The sequence below is a fragment of the Apium graveolens genome, chromosome 8 (genome assembly GCF_009905375.1).
Source record: "Apium graveolens cultivar Ventura chromosome 8, ASM990537v1, whole genome shotgun sequence".
NCBI classification, from domain to species: domain Eukaryota; kingdom Viridiplantae; phylum Streptophyta; class Magnoliopsida; order Apiales; family Apiaceae; genus Apium; species Apium graveolens.
The window spans coordinates 18,011,372-18,032,134 of record NC_133654.1 but is presented as its reverse complement, the minus strand read 5'-3'; the positions used below and the strand labels follow the sequence as shown (position 1 = coordinate 18,032,134).

Below are 20,763 nucleotides of genomic sequence, written 5' to 3'. Positions count from 1 at the left end.
TTACATGTAACATAAGGATGAGTGCGTGCAGTGCAAATGCATGGGGGGGGGGGGGTGTAGTGTAGTTAGTTGAGGGAGTAAACTTAACTAACTGACTCTTAACAACATGGGGTAACTGATTACATGTACATTGTAACGGCTTTTGCCTTTTCATTTTTTTTTATTTATTTCCTCTTAACTGCTCTCGTTGACATTTCTTCTGTAACTCCTTATCTAATCAACTTCAGTTATGTTTTTTGTAACCGTAATTTCAGCTTTAATTTTTTTATGGTTATGGTTATGGATCGGTTTTTGGTCATTCCTGATTTTCCTCATCGTGTATTTATGTTTGAGAAATCATTTGACTACCGTCTTATTTTTTGTGGAATCTTAGTAATCACGATCTAATACAAAATTATCCGCATAAAATGTAGTATTACAATTTTTTCGTGGTCCAAATCCCATGTAATTAGCTCCTTTGGGTCGAAATCAGTTTAAGTAGCATCTATGTCACTCTCGACCGATAATCACGTAAAACTAACATATTTCCATATAATTACTATTTTAGATACCAATATTTGGGCATGTAATTGTTTTTTTTTATGATCAATACCGTATCCACTAATCTAACAAACACTTCATCAAGGCATGTATGCATGACACACACTAGGGGTGTTCATCAAACCGCACAAATCGTACCGTCCCGCCCCGCCCCGCACCGTTCCGCGTGATTTAAATTTTTCGTGGTGCAGTCGTGGTTTTTATTTTTGTCAAACCGCGTGTTGCGGTGCGGTTTGAGACTTTGCTCCCGTGGTTCAAACCGTACCGTAGCGCATATTATTATAATATATATATATAATAGTCTTGTACCTTTATAATAAATAAATATATATTATTATTGTCCCTTTATAATATAAATAAATATATATAATAAGCATTTATGTAGCAATATTGCAGTTTACAGTGAATGGTTGGATATTACCGTTTATTGTTTTTTTGTCAATGACTAATATAATTAGAATTTTTATTTAATGTATGCTAAACAAAATTAGAAATTGTAGTTTATGGTTCAGATGTACTAAAATTGTATTTTGAAGTAATACTATCAACTTGAAACTTATTTATTAATTTATTTATTGATGTATTGAAAATTGTAAATCGCCTGCATTAAAATTTATTATTTTCTTAAAGCGCTCAAATCGCTTAAACCGCACCACACCCTATTTTCGTGATATGGTTTACACAGTTTAAAATTTACGCGGTGCGGGTGCGGTTTGAGAATTTGAACAAACCGTACTCGCGATTTGATTTGCGATTTTGGTCCAAACCACACCATATTGCACCGCGAACACCCCTACTAACACACTAGAAAAATCCTCTTGTTATTAATAACAAACCAAAAGATTAGTTATGTGATAGATAGCTATATAGTTTGACGTGGCCTCGTCGACTTGGTACTCAATAATACTATTATTGTTAGATGGATTTTTATAGTGTGTACCTATAAACACATGCTAAAAGTTAGTATTTGATGAGATATTTACAAAATATGGGTAGGAAGCTCATCAATAATGATGAACCCCTTGTATGCACAAAAATTTTCATCAATAAAATTTTAATAACTCATCAATTACACTTTCTTAGCATGTGCACGTGGGCAGAAACTAGACAAACTCATCACAAAAACCGAGTAAAAACGAATGCGTCTAAATAAAGGGGTATTTGGATCGTGATTAATGAGGTTAATTGACAGTAATCAGAACTTCAATCTATATAAATATTATATAGTGTTTGTATTGACAATTTGATGGTTGAAAATGGAAACCTCGTTTTATTAAATTAGATTGTTAAATCATACTCTCATTTCTCTCACGAATTAAAACACTTTGGAAAAGAATACTTGGCTTAGTTCAATTTTTAAGTTATACAAGTGTATGATTTTATTTGTTGTATAAAATTACTCGAAATAAAAATTAAATTTTTTAAAAAAAATCGGGAAAATAATGTTATGGGCGGAAGTTGTTTGGGATATTACATCATAGGCGATGGGATTCAAAGTCAACATATTGTTGCATGAACTGGCAAAATCTGTTGCGTTCCATCTTGAATGAAGAGTTGAAAGGTTTGGAGTGTTATGATTAGGATTTGTTGCAACTGTTGTTGTTTGTATAGAGGGGGTTTTATGACCAAACTGCATTCATCAGCTTCTCAACAAACTCACCACTTTGGGAAACTTGGTTCAAGTTAACAGGCTGGTGGGTGACAATTATTTATGGACCCATCTTGTCATGCTTGTAACGCCCATTTCGTACTTGGTACATCATTTTGTGCTTCAAAAGGGCGCCTTTTGTACCTGCAATTTTAACTGCACTCCAGTACTTACAACTGGCCTATGTTACTATAACTTCAGAGCTAGGGATGTTTATTGAGGCTGCTCTCATTTTTGGTACAGCTGTGGGTTGAATTTTATTTTGTAATATAGCTGAATTGAAAGTTTAACAAAAATGGTACATTGAAATGTCCTTTTTTTGGTAAATCACATTGAAATGTTTCATAAAATTGTAAAAAATTTACCGTGTAAAACATAACTTGAAGTGGCGTTTTGCAGTGCGAGTTGCTCATTCGATTATCTCCACTTCCATCGGCATTTATACTGCACATTGACACTTGAAGCGGCGTTGTGCAGTTGTGCTACAAAGTTTTGTTCAGAAAGCCAGTTAAACGGGTGAATATCGAAGAAAATTATTTTAGTGTAAAACGCTCCTCCAAGTGAGAGTTAAGAAAGTAAAGATTTTTAGCATGTTTTCTTTGAAATTCACTACTACAATCAGTTAGGTAAATCAGTTTTCAGAACTCAGACACAACTATGGCATTTTTGTACATCTGATTTCTGTACCACAAATGAGTCGGTGCCGTCTATAGCATTTGAAAACATTATTCTTTACTTTAAAACTAGAATCGAGGTGCTTCTGTGAAAAACAAAGTGGTACGTTTTTGGAGGCATCAACTGACAATTGACATTCCTTGCTTTTGGACGTCGAAAATGATCTTTCTAAATTATCAACTGTAACACTTCACTGAATTCCAGTTATAATCATTGAGAGACTTGGGAGTATAGGACATTGTAAACGACTTCTCAAGTAGATTTTAACTATAATCTTTTTGCTTACAGAAAAAAAATGAAATCTATACTCTGGAGAAGTTAATTATCATCCATTCAATTGTAACTGAAACCATGAGCGGAGACGCTTTGGCTTGGTTCATCATCTCTTACAAACATCCATGTATACAGATAACAACTGGTAACAGCCAATTCCCAAAAAAGAAAATGGGAAAAGAAATAACCAGTACCGGCCGTTTGATATCAGCTATGCATTCATTCTCTTCTAACAAATCCCTGGCACATCTCCAAGCAATTCAAAAGCCAGCTAGCATGTATCGAAACAAGTGATGGCAGCTTACAGCTGGGGTAATAGTTTTTGGAGAACCCACAAGAAGTGCACCGTATCGAAATCATTAGAACCCCTCCTAGATCCAGCCAAAGAGTGTCATCAACATATATAAAGAATAGTAGCATTATGTTATAGTTAGCTTATACCTTTACACAGCTCACAAGTCCTAACTATATTATCTACTTGGTGCTCAGTAAAGCAGGACTATTATTCACTAGCAAAACTGAAAATATAAATACCTCTTCTGAAGTAACAAATAATGTAGAAAATGAATTAAGTGCAACCATTGATGTATTAATCACAACCAGCAGTAGTTTACATGGAACTTGCCTCGAGTAAGAGTACATTTCTCTTCTAGCAATGAGTTTCTAGACGAATTACCATAATAAAGGAAAATAGGTAGAAGAGCAAAATGAGAGTCTTTACTCCTTGTCTTTAGTATAAAACACAAACAGAATCCCGTTTACCGCCATCTTTTTCTCGATATACAGTATATCTTTTGGTTAGTTCTCCCAGTAAACTAAATGTAAATGTTATCCGTTTTAAAGTTATGCAGATCCCTCCAAGTTCCCTTTTAACTAAATACATGAAGCACCAATATCAGATCTTTGTGTCAAATCTAGTCTTCACTTCTTGGAATGACATAAGATTGGTTGGACAACAGTTTTATAATCTTGATAGAACCTCTGCTCTGAAAATTTGCCAGCCCTCTGTCTAGCAGCCTCAGCCATCTCAAGCCTCTCACTTTCCGACATCCTTATAACTTGCAGCATTGCATCTTTATATTCTTCTACATCTTGAGCTAGGAACCCAACCTTTTTTCCATCTTCTGTCAATACAATGTCCATTTTTGGTCCAGCCGAATTATGAGCTAAACACATACAAGTTGACACGTCAACATATAAAATAATATTATAGTGTGCAAGGACATATTGTACTCTTATCATCACATACGAGTAATAGGACACAAGCATATATCAAAAAACACAATCCTTCCACTTCTTTGAAAATTTAGAGTTGGGAAATATAGTACGTAGAAAGAAAACTATGTTGAGTATTGCTTCATGTACCCGTTGACAAAAAAATTAGAACTTTTTAATTTCAGAAAATAATTGTATACATAAATTGAGGTGAAGTGTTACCAATTGGTATTGCTCCTGCTGCCATGTACTCTACAATGCTGATGCCAAAATGCTCATCAGTCATTGCATGAAGTCCTGCAATAGCAGCACCTAAAAGTTGCACCAAATTCCTGCACAGGTGAAAAATTAAAACTCAGGAATTTTGACCAGCAAAGAAAGAAAACTAGAAAAACAAAACAATAAACTAAAGAAATTTTCTTTTACTTATTTGAACATAAAATCCTAATACAAAACTGTAGACATTATAGATTATAGCTACTCAAGAATATCACTTGCCTGACACATTAAAAATAACAGGCACAACTATACGTGTACATTAACAAGAGAAATAGACTCTTAAATGCAACATACTTATAAGTAACATTCTTGTAGAACTCCACATGGTCATCAACCTTCAGTTCTATAGCTTGATCTTTTAATTTCTGCAGCCTCATTTCATCTGCCTCATTCCGGCAACTACCGACAAATTGAAGTTTTGGTATAGGCAAGGTTGAATCTAGATTCTTTATGACAAGTGCAAATGCCTCAAGTTGAAGACCGTGTGCCTAAGAAACAAAAATCAGATTTGAGGGGAATAAGGTTTAGTGACTTAAGCTAGAATACCCTCGTGCACATAATTTAAATAGACATTTCTTCATTGGCTACCTTTTCTGGACGAAACTGAGCCACAGAAATAAATTTTGGAGGCTTTGCTGGTCTCTCCAGGGGAAGAACCTGATTTAGGTGTTCAATTAAAACAAGTAAATACCCACAACACTATAGAAAAAACCAAAAGATAGTAAACCTGAAGCCCTGAGGTATCACAAGGGGGATAGACTCGGTATATACGATCTGGAATTCCCCATAGCTTCAGAATGTGGGCTCGAGTCCAAGAAGAATTAGCCATCACAAGGTGTGCACAAGAGCCTACAATCCCGTAAAGCCAGCTAAAAACCGTGTAATAGATGACTTTGGAATGGGATAGCAGAACACTGTCATTTGGTTAAGTATCAGCTTTGAAATATAAGTGGAATATACAAAAACGATTTAACTTAATTAACTTTTAATTGCTAAAACCAAAAAATAGAAGCACAAAAATAGAAAAAATCTATTGAAAAAGTAGACAGCTGATGAAGTAGACAAAGTTCAGTGAGATTTTGGAAAAAAGCAAGGTTAAATTTAAGCTATTGCACATGTAGAAAATTTAATATACAATGTAAGCTTGACTTTGCAACGGGATGGTAGAACACTTGCATTCAGTTAAATACGAGCTTTGACATATGAGTGGAAGTGAAAGAAAAATGATTTAGTTTTATCAACTTTCAGTTGCTAAACAACCAAAAAATGGAAGCACATAACTAGAAGCTGAACCAAACAAAGAGAATTTATTTTAAAGAAGAGAGCTGATCAAGTAACAAAATTTACATTTTGAGATGATAATTAAGCTTGATTTAAGCTATTCCACAAGTTATATAAAATTGAACATAAATTTTGAGTATTAGGCACAAAAAGCTCTAACAGTTTAATGATTGCTATTTTACGTCAAAACTTCCTCAGATTGTATCTGAGCTTTATTCAACTTTGTTAGCAAACCGTTAATCTTATTATTAAACAAAAAAATTTTATTGTAAAAATACCAAATATCCCATTGCATTGGCACCTTAATTATTCAAATTATTACAGAATTCTTCGTTAACCATAAGATTTTTTATGGTATCATATCTAAAGAACATCCAACTACACAACTCACCAGATAGATCAGGACCAATAAGGTGACAAACATTCATTAGGTGTAAAATGTTTTTTCAGACGGGTCCAAAAGTATAGGTAGACCTCTTTATGATGGGGTAGTAGTATCCAAAATCATGCATAGTGCATCAAAAGAATTAGAATGCAAACCTTTTAGCAACCAACGGATCATTGTTGTACATCGAAGTCCGTGCATTGACACGAGATAGCATGTCTAAACTGATTGTTGGGTAATGCGTGTAGCATATAACTTTGCAACCAAACATCCTTGCAACAGGATACGTAAAAGCATATCCACTTGTATCAAAATAATATACAGGAACCAACTTGCATAAGGCTTCCCATGAAAGGTATATTGAACCAAGGCTCTGACCAATCATTGTAAAGCGAGGGTATGTTGTATCTTCAATCCACTTCCGTTTGTATAAACGTACCACCTGACATAGGCATAGTGCGCTACGTTAACAGGATAAACGATGTTTTTTCATAATGTAAACCATTACTCCAACAAAAAAATCCATTACATTTTACACCCCATCAATGAGGATTACACATAAACCCCGCCTTAATAGCCCGATTCCACGACCAACTTAAGAACTAGGAAACATATGCACTTTGCTACAAACTAACTTGTTTTAGGTCAAGCTGCTAATCATACGTAGTTTCAATACTTATTGCTCAAAGTTAACCATAACCGTCGTTATGTAACAATCATAAATTTACATACACAAGCAACATACTGTGAAATTTGCAATAAGAAGAATATAAAAAAGGAAAGCAACTTGGCATAAACGACATCGTTTATATCTTTTATACTGAATTCATAAGCCTAATCACAATCACAATACGATGTTATTTATACTCTCTTGCTTTCATAACCATTCAAAGTTTATCGTAACACGTTCCTAGATCCTAACTTAAAAGATAGTTTTGTTTTCTCTAAAAAAATAATTTCGTTTTCTCTTAGAAAATAGTTTTATTTTCTCTTAAGAAAATAGGGTATAACACATAGTGGTGGCCAAACGGGTGTGCCAGACGTGCCGGGTTAGTGCCGGTTCGTAAAAGTCGAACTCGTGGGTAGCTCGCGGTTTATACGAGCTGAACGGGTCAGGAAAGATTATAAATAACAGACAGAAAATGGGCGCGTGCAGCGGGTTTATGTTTACGGGGCGGGGCGGGTTTACGGGACGGGGTGGGGTGAGTTAAGTTTTTTATTATTTAAACAATACAAGTATACAACTTGTAACTGCAGAACCTGATGTCATGATTGCAAGCAGCTTTTTTAGATATATATTTGTGCATATTAATATATACAAGTATTTAAACAATACTTATACAACTATACAACTTACAAGACAGACAGGTCAGAGAGTTAGAGTGTCACATGCATACTCCCACAACTTGTGGGCCACAAGACGACCAAACCAACTGAATATGTCCTGACTTCTAAGAATAATATAACGTGCCGGGCGGTTTGCACGGGTCAGGCGAGTTCGAACGGGTTACGCGGGTTCTAGCGGGTTCGCGTGCCGTTCTGTTCTCGCGTCCCGGTTCAGCCTTGTGCCGTGCCGTTTCAAAGAGCTGTGCCGTGCCGATTCACGGTTAGAATATAATGAAACCGTATTCGCACCGTAACTATTCATGTTCAGTGCCGAGTTTAACTCGCCCCGCTACGAGTCGAATTTTAACGGTTTATTAAGCGAGCCGGGGCGAGTTCGGGCGGGTTGAACCACCCGTTTGGCCACCTCTAATAACACAACACTCCAAATTTCATTTAAAATATATATTAAACCATATACATCATGATCGAATTATAATTACACAATCATAGTAATAAAATTTTGCTCAAGCAAAACATTCCTAGATCCTAAGTTCCTAACTTTAAAAATTGCTTTCATTTTTTTTTCATAAAGAAAAAAGTACCAGATATAGTACAACACTTTAAATTACAACTTTTTAAAAATAACTTTACTTCATTTACAGATATATAGCACAATGAATCACAATCCAAATACACAATATCACGAAACGAGCCGAGAAACTATAACTTCACAAGTATATTCAAAATAAGCACAAGTAAGACATGCCGGCAAACTAACTTCAAAAGTTACCTTTTCCCCACAGCAAGACAACTTTTTTTTAAAAATTAAATACAATACTGAAAATTTCAATCAAGACTAAAACTTTACTTCATTTACATAACTATATAGCACAATGTACCACAATAGAAACACACAACTCCACAATTACAATCCAAACAAACTCAAATAAAACAACTCCACAAAACAAATCGAGAAACTACAATTTCACAATTGAAGTCAAAACAATCTCAAATATCTAATATTCTACTAAACTAATCAAGAAAAACACAATTCCACAATTAAATTTGAATCAAGCTCAAACATTCAACATTTTTCGAAACAATCAAGAAACTAAAAATTCCACAATTAAATTCCAAACAAGCTCAAAAATTCACAATTTTCCGCCACGAATCTCAAACCGAAGAGACAGTATCATTACCTTAGGAGACTTTACTAACTCAACACCAAACCGATCGAGAGCGCGAGCTCTAAGACTCTCCGGCGAAGCGTCATGATCGCCGGTGTACACAACACAGTCAAGATCCGGCGAGAGTTCTTGAATGCCTTTGACGGCGCACCATAGCACTCGTTCTCCTCCGCCGCCGTCGTTGGTATAAGGGTGGAAGAATCCGACGGCGTGGCTCCGGCGCCGGCGAGATTTGACGACGGTGAAAAAGAGAGTTGAGATTATAGGGGTTAATATTAGTGTGAGAATTAGTATGAATCCTACCATGTGTGTGTGTTTGTTTGTGTGAAAATGGGGTTTGATGATTTTGGGTTACAATTTCATAAACCTCTGACGTCGAAAATAATACACTTAATACCCAGTGTTACATATTTCCGAATTATTCAGTTTGATTTACTGATTTACGATTTATTTGACGATTTTTAAAAAATCGAATGATTTATCAACGATTTATCGGGAATCGGTCAAATTGAATCAATATTTTTAACCGATTTTTGAGCGATTTATCGGTAATTTTTGAAAAATCGGCCGATTTCTATAACAGATCACTTAACTAACACTTTACACTTTTATTTATTTTTATTTCTATCTTTAACCAATAATAAATAAATATAAATATATTATATAAAAAGATTACGATTTTTTTAGGGTGACAACCTAATTACCTCTTTTTTTATAAAAAAAACATTCAAAATACTGTGTAGCGACGGGCTGCCCGAAATACCTATTAAATAGGCAAGCAAGTAATATGTATTTTTTGTATATGTATCATTTGGATGCCCATTTTAATATTGTGTTTGGTTGGGTAAATGAAATTGAATGAAATGAAATATATGAAATTAAAGAAAATAAATGAGCTTTGGAAAGAAGATTTAAAAAAAAAATAGTCGAACAAAATTATTATGATATTAACTGTGATAGATAGGGCTAGTAAAAAATGAAATATTTTATCTTAAATTGGGGATATTTAATTATAATTAGGTGCTTTTTTTGAAACTAAAGCATAAATCGACATTAAATCAAATCAACTACAAGAATAGCATGAAGCCTAGTTGGGACAAACCCCTCAGCTATATAACCTGGAATATTGAAACAAGATGAGCTAGTTAAAAAAATCAGCAGCTTTGTGTCCAGATCGTTTTACAAACCGAATAAGACATTTTTTAAATTACTGAGTAAGGCTAGACAATCAGAAACTACCACCCCAACAGGAGAGAGAGAGAAACCTTCGCATTCTTAATTGTTTGGACTATAAGCTGGCAGTCTGATTCCATGACGTACGAGAGCTGAGTGCCATTACATGTAGCTGCTTCTTTCTCCGGGTCCTTATTTAACCAACTGAGAGCCTCTCTAATACCAATAGCCTCCGCACACTGACGTTCCACTAGTCTTGAAAACACACTTGCTTTGGCTTCAATTAGCATCCCCTCGTCGTCTCTAGCTAACCACCCCACCCCAAATTTTGAAAAAGCATGAAAGATGGCTGCGTCCCAATTGACCTTAACACAATTGTCATTCGGCTTCACCCAACGATCACTAGCTCCAGTAGAAAAAACTGAAGAAGACGGTCCTGAGGACTGTTAGGGGAATACACACAAGTATAAAATCAAATAAATAATGTAAAACACACATTCAATATATGACGCGGAAAACCCACGTCCCAACTTTTATTATTAATCAAAACAATTATCAATAATACAATCAATCTCAACAAACGGTATCCACTCAAACGATACTTAAATCAAACAATACTCAAGCATATATACATCAAAACAATAACATGACTATGTATATATAGTCATCACAAACTTAGCCAACAAGACATACCTAATTTGATTACAATAATAATTGTCTACCCATACAATTATTACTCATTCCCATTATAATAATAATTGTCAACACATACAATTATTACCCAACTCAATTATGAATTTTATCACCAAACTCATACTACCTATTGGGTTTAACCCCAACAATCCTCCCCTTCAACCCAATATGATTTCATTCACAACCGAATTAACGGTCACCATCAAGCCATCGACGCTGATCCACCAATACCTCCCCTTGAACAATAACCCCTCATTCTAGTACAAAAAGATTTCTCTTATCTTTTCGACCTTTGAGTATCTCTAAATCTTCTTTAGTGACTTTCAACATACCATTCTTCATCATAACAGTATATCCCAAATCAACTAATTTACCCAACGAAATTAGATTTCGATTTAACTCCGGTATGTATCTTACTTGAGTTAACTTCTTAACACGACCGTTGTGACGTTTCATTGTTACCTCACTAATGCCAGCAACCTTTACCGTTTTACCGTTCGGTAAAGTTACAATCTTTCCCTCACACTTTTTGTAGGACGAGAAACACTCCCTCCTACCACATATGTGATGAGAACATCTCGAGTTAAGCACTCATTCTTCTTTTGATCTCTTCTTTTCTTGAACCAAAAGAACATCTTCATCAGTTTCTACAAGCGAAACACTACCCCCTCGATTTTTCTTCAACTCTCTCAAGTCTTCTCTTGCCTTTGGACACATAAATTGTATATGACCCAATTCCTCATAATAAAAACACCTGATATTAGGGTTATGTTTCTTAACATACTTCTTTTCTGTGTCACACGCACGTACCACGAATGCACTTCCATCATATGTGTCATTCGATTCTTGTTTCATCAATCTTTCGGCCTCTAGAAGAACAACAATAGTCTCATCCAAATCTAACTTCGTTTTCCCAACCAATAAAGAAGTCATCACAGTATTATACTTCTTCGGTAGAGACACTAGTGGTAGAACAACTTTGTCCTCATCCTTTAATTTTTCATCCAAATTATTCAGCTGGTTGGTTAAGCCATTAAAACGGTTCAGATGGTCTCTTAAATCTCCGCCTTCTTCCATCTTGAGCCCGAACAAATCTTTCTTGAGAAACAGCTTGTTGGCCAAAGACTTTGAGTGATAAGTCTTCGTTAACTTCTCCCACAAATTCTTGGGATTGTCCTCTTCAAGAACATCATACTTGATTTCCGGTGCAAGGGCCAACCAGATCGTTGATGCCGCACTTAACTTCATGTCTCCCCACTTTGTATCATCAACTTCAGTAGGCTTCTTCCCTCCGAGAGTCGCATATAACCCTCGATGAATTAACAAATCTTTTACTGTGCTTTGTCACAAGGTAAAATTGTTTCTTCCATTAAACAATTCAATCTCAAATCCCCCAACCTTCTCCATCATGAACCTTGGCTCTTGATACCAATTGTTAAGGGGAACACACACAAGTATAGAACCAAATAAACAATGCAAAACACACACTCAATATATGACGCGGAAAAACCCACGTCCCAACTTGTATTATTAATCAAAATAATTATCAATAATACAATCAATCTCACCAAACGGTATTCACTCAAGCGATACTTAAGTCAAACAATACTTAAGCATACATCAAAATAATAACATGACTATATATATATATAGTCATCACAAACTTAGCCAACAAGACATACCTAATCTGATTACAATAATAATTGTCTACCCATACAATTATTACTAATTCCCATTATAATAATAATTGTCAACACATACAATTATTACACAACTCAATTATGATTTCTATCACCAATCACATACTACCTATTGGTTTTAACCCCAACAAGGACCTCAATGTTTGAACATTTCTCTATTGTGAAAGGTAAGCATTTGCTTTCGAAACCACCGTATCTGCCCTCGACTTTGTTTAGTTCCATATAAGACGATGGCGTACTTTCTAGATTCCCCAGAACAACATAGCAGCTAGCTCCATTTTTTCTGAGTAACTATTTATAATCTCCTCAAACCACACCTGGAAGTTACTATCCCGATTGAAAGGAATATCTCCTAAGTCCAATCATGTATGAGGATTTAGGAATAACTTTTATGTAATCTGTTTTGATTTCATTGATATTAATAAAAGACTTGTTTTGTTTTTATTACGGGCTCTATCTATTTAAGTGTTTAAATAAGATATACCATAGTTTAGAGTAAAACTTTTTATGGATTATGATGAGATCATAATAGTGAGACCTAAAAGATGATAACTCTAAACTTAAATAGTTCCTGATCATAGGATTACTAACTGGTAATTAATAATCCGCAAAGATCGGTACATACTATGCTTGCTTCATTATGAAGGATGTCTGTTCTCATAGACATTTGTGTGGTGACACTATAGCTAGTATGTAGGTGCTTATTATAGAATAAGTTCACTGAACATGACTCGCCCAGCCGAACAACTGATGGAGTTCACTCACGTGTCAGCAGTTGTTCGCTTAGTGATAGTTGTACAAGTATCCTTAGACTTGAGGTCATCATAGTTATCTTGTGTACACTGAACTATGCTTTGGTTTAGTTCTTAGTCTTCAGGGACAATTATTAGGGCTCTTCTGGGTATAGGAATTTGTACACGAAGATAGTGTATGATCAATAAAGGATCTATCCCTTCCAGTGAAGGAAGCGAATGTTGAAGGCTGATCCACTTATGCTAGTTCAGGAATCTCTGGCCAGAGTGAATGAAATTAGAAAGGAGTTTCTAATTTGCATAGAACTACGCATAGTAAATGGTAAGCAAGTGATTGAATTAGATAGACTTGACACGAGATCCATGCCTTGTATTTAATCGGAACATTGTAGGGTAGAAGGAGTTTATTGTACGGTAACTATTCACTGAATAGGTTCTTGGTATTCTAAACAGTGAATTCGTATTATCCGGATAGTCGTGATATGCTGAGAAGTATTCCTCACGATGTAGAATAAATATGATTAATTAATTAATCATATTTAATAAATTAGAGAATTTATATAAATAATGATAAAATAATTTTATTATTATTTATTTCTACTACCGGCTTAATATTGAACCTACAAGGTCACACCATAAAAAGAGAATGATTTAATGGTGGAGGAATTAATTAATAATGGCTGATAATTATTTATTTATGAAATAAATAATTAATTGGCAAATTTAATAATTGATTAAATGAGATTTAATTGATTATAAATTAATTAAGAAAAGTTCTTAATATTATTAATTAAGAATTTAATTTTGAAAATTAAATTAAGAGAGAGAATTATTTCTAAAGTGTTTAGAAAAATGATTAATAATTAAAAGGTGTTTTAATTATTAATGAGAATAATAAATGGGTTAATAATAATAATATTTTATGGGAAAATTTCAGCTGAAAATTTTGCCTATAAATATACTATTATAAACCATATTTTTATTCTAACCCTAACCCAAATTTTTAGAAAAACCTAATTCTCTCCACCTCCTCATCCTCCTTAAGGTCGTTTTCTTGGTGGATACCGGTGGAGTGCTTCACGTTTGAGGAGCAGCTGCTAAGGATCTCCGATCGTTGCTTTTGGATCGCTATTAAAGGTTAGTAATCGATTCATATGTTTTAATCACTATTTATATGCTATTATTTGGATTTTGTATGTGTAAAAGTGTTTTACCATGCCTCCGCTGCGATTAAAATCCAACAATGGTATCAGAGCATAGGTTGTATGCATATAGATATGTGGTAAAAATTTCAGAATTTTATGTGCTTGTATGAATGAATTATGATTTTTACAAGTTATATCATGGATTAATTTTGTCTGATGAGAAATCATTTCTCATAATAATTTTGAATGTTGATCTGGGTTCTACAAGTGTTGTAGATCGTCTGGGTATTTTTTTCATAATTTTATGATGTATAGATTATTTATTATAAATTTTTGAAGTTGTTATAATTAAATTCATAATTAAATAATCATATATATATAAATTGTTAGTATGTATATACAAATCTGCTGTGTTGAATACTGTATGGCAAGGACTGTTGTACTGATGCTGATAGCACGGAGACAAAGAAACAGAACAGCACGGAGTTCGAGGAAGTTGTCAGGCGGCTGCTGCAGGCGCGTGTGGCGCACGCGCGCGGGAAGGGGGTGTCGCGCATTCCGGGAATGCGTTACACCCTGTGGCGCATTTACGGAATGCGTTACACCTTTTAATGGCTTAAAAGTGTTGTAACGCATCACCGGAATGCGTTACAGAGCTAGTAACGCGTTCCTGTAATGCGTTACAACCCATCTGTTATTTTTAAATTTGATTTCTGGGAGTTTCGTAACTCCGTTTTGGGCGTACAATATATCGTTGGATTCGTTTTTCCGAGACGGATCTAATGGAGTGATCAAATTTTAGTTTATATAAAAGTTTTGAACTGATTATATTCCATAAAGTATTTTAAAGCTGTTTTTTACTGTTTTAATTGCTTTTAAATGCTTCATGTGATACATAGAGATGTATAATGCTTAGACCAATATGATAGATGATGTAACATGCCTACCTTGACGTTTATTCATGTTTATATATGTGATATATGCTTAGTTTATCATGCGATGATAGATTTAGGTGAACTTAAATGAACATAAGACGTTTGTTAGACAACCTAGTATAGTGAAATTGTTTCATAACCTTAATAATAATATTATGAATACAATCATGAGATTCTTGTGTTTATGAAACACGTAATTGAATATGAATTTTTGATATGAGAGAAAGGATGATTCTGTCAACAACAGATTTCTGTCTGTAAGAAAGGGTTATTAAGTGACGCCTCTTAACAATGCTCCACCCGATCTGGGAATCATCTGATTATTGATTATGGATTTGAAATATTTAATTTAAAAGGAAGAATCTCTTTATAATATGATTATGATTGTAACGTAATATAATCCCTCTAAAATTAAATAATATCAAGTAGTAATTGGCCAATGACATAACGGGCTTGTGTCGGTCATAGCCTTCCAACATGATAGAAAAGTAGTTCTTATTTTTGAATCATTGTCGGTTCGTGCTACAGCCGAGGGCTTTGATTTCGAAATAAGAAATACTTGTCTATTACATAGAGATGTGTACATTGAATAAGAATCTAAAGGTCGGTACGTGCCATAGCCGTGGGCCTTTGGGGACTGATTCAATTGTACGGAATGTTGGGTTAGACTTGACTTAGAATATTGAGTTTGTCGTGCCACAGCCGTGACTCAATTATTCAAAAGGCTAAAGTTTGATTAGGGAATAACATAAGATGTAATTGACAAGAGTTGTCTGCCTATTGAACATTACATGGCGGTTCGTGCTACAGCCGGGGTTGTGTAATGGAATGTAGGATCCCTATTCCCACTAGCATTATGAATGCTTAATTTTTTCATGTAGGGGGTTGAATAAATTAGGTAAACTAGTGGGAGCCACTTATGAATAAAGACCCGATTTATATAGTGTTTTAAAATGAAATCGAATATTTGCTAAGTGTTGTTATGTGTTTATCATTTACAGATTTACAATATACATTATGTCTTCTGCACTATCACTCGGGAGCATACTAGATGCTCACAAGTTGACTGGTCCTAATTTAGCTGTATGCTTTCACTGTAACAAGTTAGGACTAAGAAGAAGAAGGGTAGTGAGACTACCGCTTCTGTTTCAGGTATGTTCATGATAAAAGTGAATATGTCATTAAATTAAATTTCTGCTTGGGTCTTAGATACCGCCTGTGGTTCTCATATCTGCGATTTGTTGCAGGGACTAAGGAGAAGTAGGACTCTTGAAGAAGAGGAGGTGATTCTACTGATGGGAAATGGAGCAAGAGTTGCTGCTGAAGATGTAGAATCATTTCATTTATATATGCCTACGGGCAAGACTATTATTTTAAATAATTGTTATTTTGTTCCCTCGATTGTGAGGAATATTATTTCTATTCTCATGTTAGACTTGGCTGGATTTTCATTTATTATTGAGAATAATGAATGTTCTATTCTTAGAGATAATATTCTTTATGGACGTGGTACTTTAAATAATGGTCTGTATAAATGTGACATAATTTACTTCAGATTGAACAAACTAATAAAAGAAAAGGGATGATGAAAATCTCACTTCATTGTGGCACTGCAGTCTCCATTTAGTAGACATGGAGAGAGGGCTGCAAATTTGCTAGGAATGGTACACACAGATGTATGTGGACCAATGTCTACGCAAGCCATGGGTGGATTTTTGTACTTCATTACTTTCATAGATGATAGATCTAGATTCGGATATGTGTTTGATGAAACACAAGTCTGAAGCCTTTGAAAAGTTCAAAGAGTATAAGTATGACGTGGAGAAACAAACCAAACATAGTATTATAATTCTTCGATTAGATCGAGGTGGTGAATACTTGAATGGAGAGTTTCTGGATTATCTCAAAATAAATGGTATAGTCTCCCAGTGGACGCCTCCAGATTGGTATCTGAAAGGAGAAATCGAACTCTGTTAGACATGGTTCGGTCCATGATAAGCTATGCGAATCTTCCAGTATTCCTATGGGGTTACGCATTGGAAACCTCAGCATATTTACTGAATAAGGTGCCTTCCAAATCTGTTCCTCAAACTCCGTATGAGATATGGAAAGAAAGGAAACCGAGTCTTAAACACGTTAAGATTTGGGGATGTCCAGCTTATGTCAAGTAAGTTGACCCAGATAAGCTAGAATATCGATCCGTAAAATGTAGTTTTGTGGGATATCCTAAAGAGACTTTATGGTATTACTTTTACACCGATCATCGGGTGTTTGTCTCCAGACATGCTACCTTCTTGGAAAAGCAGTTTATCCTTGAAGGAAACAGTGAGAGCAAAATTGAACTTGATGAAGTTCAAGAAGCACAAACTACTACGGATCAAGTGGAAACACCTGTTCTGACTGAACAACCTTCTGTGGAACAGCCCATTCGTAGGTCAGGGAGAGTGTCTCTCCAATATGAGAGGTAATATGGCCTTGTCATTGAGAATGACAATGAGTTGTCGATCATTGATGATGACGACCCTGTGACCTATAATGAGGCTATGAGTAGTGTTGACTAAGAGAAATGGCATAGTGCCATGAAATCCGGAATGGAATCTATGTATACGGTATACAAAAGATAGATTATAGCAGATGGCCAGGTGGAGACCTATAAGGCCAGACTTTTGGGAAAAGGATTCAAACAAAGGCAATGGATTGACTTTGATGAAACCTTTTACCTGTAGCCCTGTTAAAATCAGTTCGAATTTTGCTTGCGAATTCTGCTTACTACGACTATGAGATCTGGCAAATAGCCAGATGGTTTTCTTTCCAAGAGAAATGAAAACCTAGTGTGTAAGCTGCTGCGAACCATATGTGGTTTAAATCAAGCTTCTCGTAGATGGAACATCCGTTTTGATGAGACAATCAAAGAGTTTGGTTTTATGAAAAACGTAGATGAACAAGTGTCTACAAAAGGGTTAGTGGGAGCGCGATAACATTTCTTGTGTTGTATTGAAATAGAGTTGACACACATAACAACATAGCAGACCCACTCACAAAGCTACTTTATGAAAGTCACTTTGATCGTCATAAAGACAAGATGGGTATTAGATACCAGAGTGATTGACTTTAGTACAAGTGGGAGATTGAAAGGAATATGTCCTAAGTCCAATCATGTATGAGGATTTAGGAATAACTTTTATGTAATCTGTTTTGATTTCATTGATATTAATAAAAGACTTGTTTTGTTTTTATTACGGGCTCTATCTATTTAAGTGTTTAATAGTTCCTGATCATAGGATTACCAACTCTAAACTTAAATAGTTCCTGATCATAGGATTACTAACTGGTAATTAATAATCCGCAAAGATCGGTACATACTATGCTTGCTTCATTATGAAGGATGTCTGTTCTCATAGATATTTGTGTGGTGACACTATAGCTAGTATGTAGGTGCTTATTATAGAATAAGTTCACTGAACATGACTCGCACAGCTGAACAACTGATGGAGTTCACTCACGTATCAGCAGTTGTTCACATAGTGATAGTTGTACAAGTATCCTTAGACTTGAGGTCATCATAGTCATCTTGTGTACATTGAACTATGCTTTGGTTTAGTTCTTAGTCTCCAGGGACAATTATTAGGGCTCTACTGGGTATAGGAATTTGTACACGAAGATAGTGTATGATCAATAAAGGATCTACCCCTTCCAGTGAAGGAAGCGAATGTTCAAGGCTGATCCACTTATGCTAGTTCAGAAATCTCTGGCCAGAGTGAATGAAATTAGAAAGGAGTTTCTAATTTACATAGAACTGAGCATAGTAAATGGAAAGCAAGTGATTAAATTAGATAGGCTTGACACGAGATCCATGCCTTGTATTTAATCAGGACATTGTAGGGTAGAAGGAGTTTATTGTACGGTAACTATTCACTGAATAGGTTCTTGGTATTCTAAACAGTGAATTCGTATTATCCGGATAGTCGCGATATGCTGAGAAGTATCCCTCACGATGTAGAATAAATATGATTAATTAATTAATCATATTTAATAAATTATCAAATTTATATAAATAATGATAAAATAGTTTTATTATTATTTATTTCTACTACCGGCTTAATATCGAACCTACAGGGTCACACCATAAAAAGAGAATGATTTAATGGTGGAGGAATTAATTAATAATGGCTGATAATTATTTATTTATGAAATAAATAATTAATTGGCAAATTTAATAATTGATTAAATGAGATTTAATTGATTATAAATTAATTAAGAAAAGTTCTTAATATTATTAATTAAGAATTTAATTTTGAAAATTAAATTAAGAGAGAGAATTATTTCTAAAGTGTTTAGAAAAAGGATTAATAATTAAAAGGTGTTTTAATTATTAATGAGAATAATAAATGGGTTAATAATAATAATATTTTATGGGAAAATTTCAGCTGAAAATTTTGCCTATAAATATACTATTATAAACCCTATTTTTATTCTAACCCTAACCCAAATTTTTAGAAAAACCTAATTCTCTCCACCTCCTCCTCCTTAAGGTCGTTTTCTTGATGGATACCGGTGGAGTGCTTCACGTTTGAGGAGCAGCTGATAAGGATCTCCGATCGTTGCTTTTGGATCGCTATTAAAGGTTAGTAATCGATTCATATGTTTTAATCACGATTTATATGATATTATTTGGATTTTGTATGTGTAAAAGTGTTTTACCATGTCTCCGCTGCGATTAAAATCCAACACCGATTTCCCACACCATGTAGTCCAATGATAGACCAGCAGGACTTAACAAAGTTGCACCAGACCAGGCAATGTTGTATACTCTCAGCAGCTATAATTTAAAGAATGTTATGAAATGGAATGTAATGAATTAAAGAATGAATCTAGGTTGTTAGGAATGGAATGAATTAAATAATGAATTTAGGTGGTTATGAATGGAATGTATTAAATCATGCGCTCTCACATTCTCTAAATAACTCACGGCCTTAGCTCCGTAGCCCCTATACTCCATATTATAGTCTGATTCTAGTGCCTACAGTCTGTGAATTGCAAGAGTTTGCTAGTATTTCCGTAGTAGTTTGCTACAAAGGCACATTTCCCACGGTGGCCTTCGGCTCAACCTATTGCATCAACTAAAATTTATATATATAATGATTTTATATAGCTATGCCTTGATACATTTGTCATGACTACTATTTACATAAATCTTGAAGAATTTTCTTGTCAAATTAACGAGTCATATTAACCTAACTCTACTTGCGACACGTTGCACCTGCTTGCGAATAACCATGATACCATCTCTTACTTTTTTCATCTGTCATCCTCTCAAGCATTTGTATCAATGGCTCGTTAATTGGTCTAAAGAGAAGATAAATACAAAAACAATAAAAGAAATGGAGAACCGGGCACAAAAATTAAAATAAAAAACACAGACATAAAGAATATTAAAACTCTTTCAATAATGATCTTATTATCTCAACGATATTTATGGATCTAACAATTCTCAGATTCCATTAAAGAATGACTTACAATAACAAAGAATATTGTATGGAATAGAACGATTAACAT

At 34.6% G+C, this 20,763-nt stretch overlaps 1 protein-coding gene across 1 annotated transcript; it reads right to left on the bottom strand.

Moving 5' to 3' along the window:
• Nucleotides 1–3,691: 3,691 nt before the first annotated feature.
• Nucleotides 3,692–9,184, bottom strand: LOC141678721 (GDP-Man:Man(3)GlcNAc(2)-PP-Dol alpha-1,2-mannosyltransferase-like). The gene is made up of 7 exons (XM_074485087.1): nucleotides 8,822–9,184; nucleotides 6,452–6,738; nucleotides 5,358–5,544; nucleotides 5,219–5,287; nucleotides 4,925–5,118; nucleotides 4,574–4,683; nucleotides 3,692–4,302 (listed from the first exon to the last, which is right to left on the bottom strand). The coding sequence occupies exons 1-7, from the start codon at nucleotides 9,113–9,115 to the stop codon at nucleotides 4,058–4,060; spliced, it is 1,386 nt and encodes a 461-aa protein (XP_074341188.1). The 5' UTR covers nucleotides 9,116–9,184; the 3' UTR covers nucleotides 3,692–4,057.
• Between the last annotated feature and the right edge of the window lie 11,579 nt (nucleotides 9,185–20,763).

Coding starts and splice junctions, on each gene's coding strand:
- LOC141678721 (XM_074485087.1), bottom strand. CDS start 9,115: ATGGTAGGATTCATACTAATTCTCACACTAATATTAACCCCTATAATC. Junction 6,739..8,821: donor AGTTAGTAAAGTCTCCTAAG/GTAATGATACTG, acceptor TGCCTATGTCAG/GTGGTACGTTTATACAAACG. Junction 4,303..4,573: donor AGCAGGAGCAATACCAATTG/GTAACACTTCAC, acceptor GTATGTGTTTAG/CTCATAATTCGGCTGGACCA.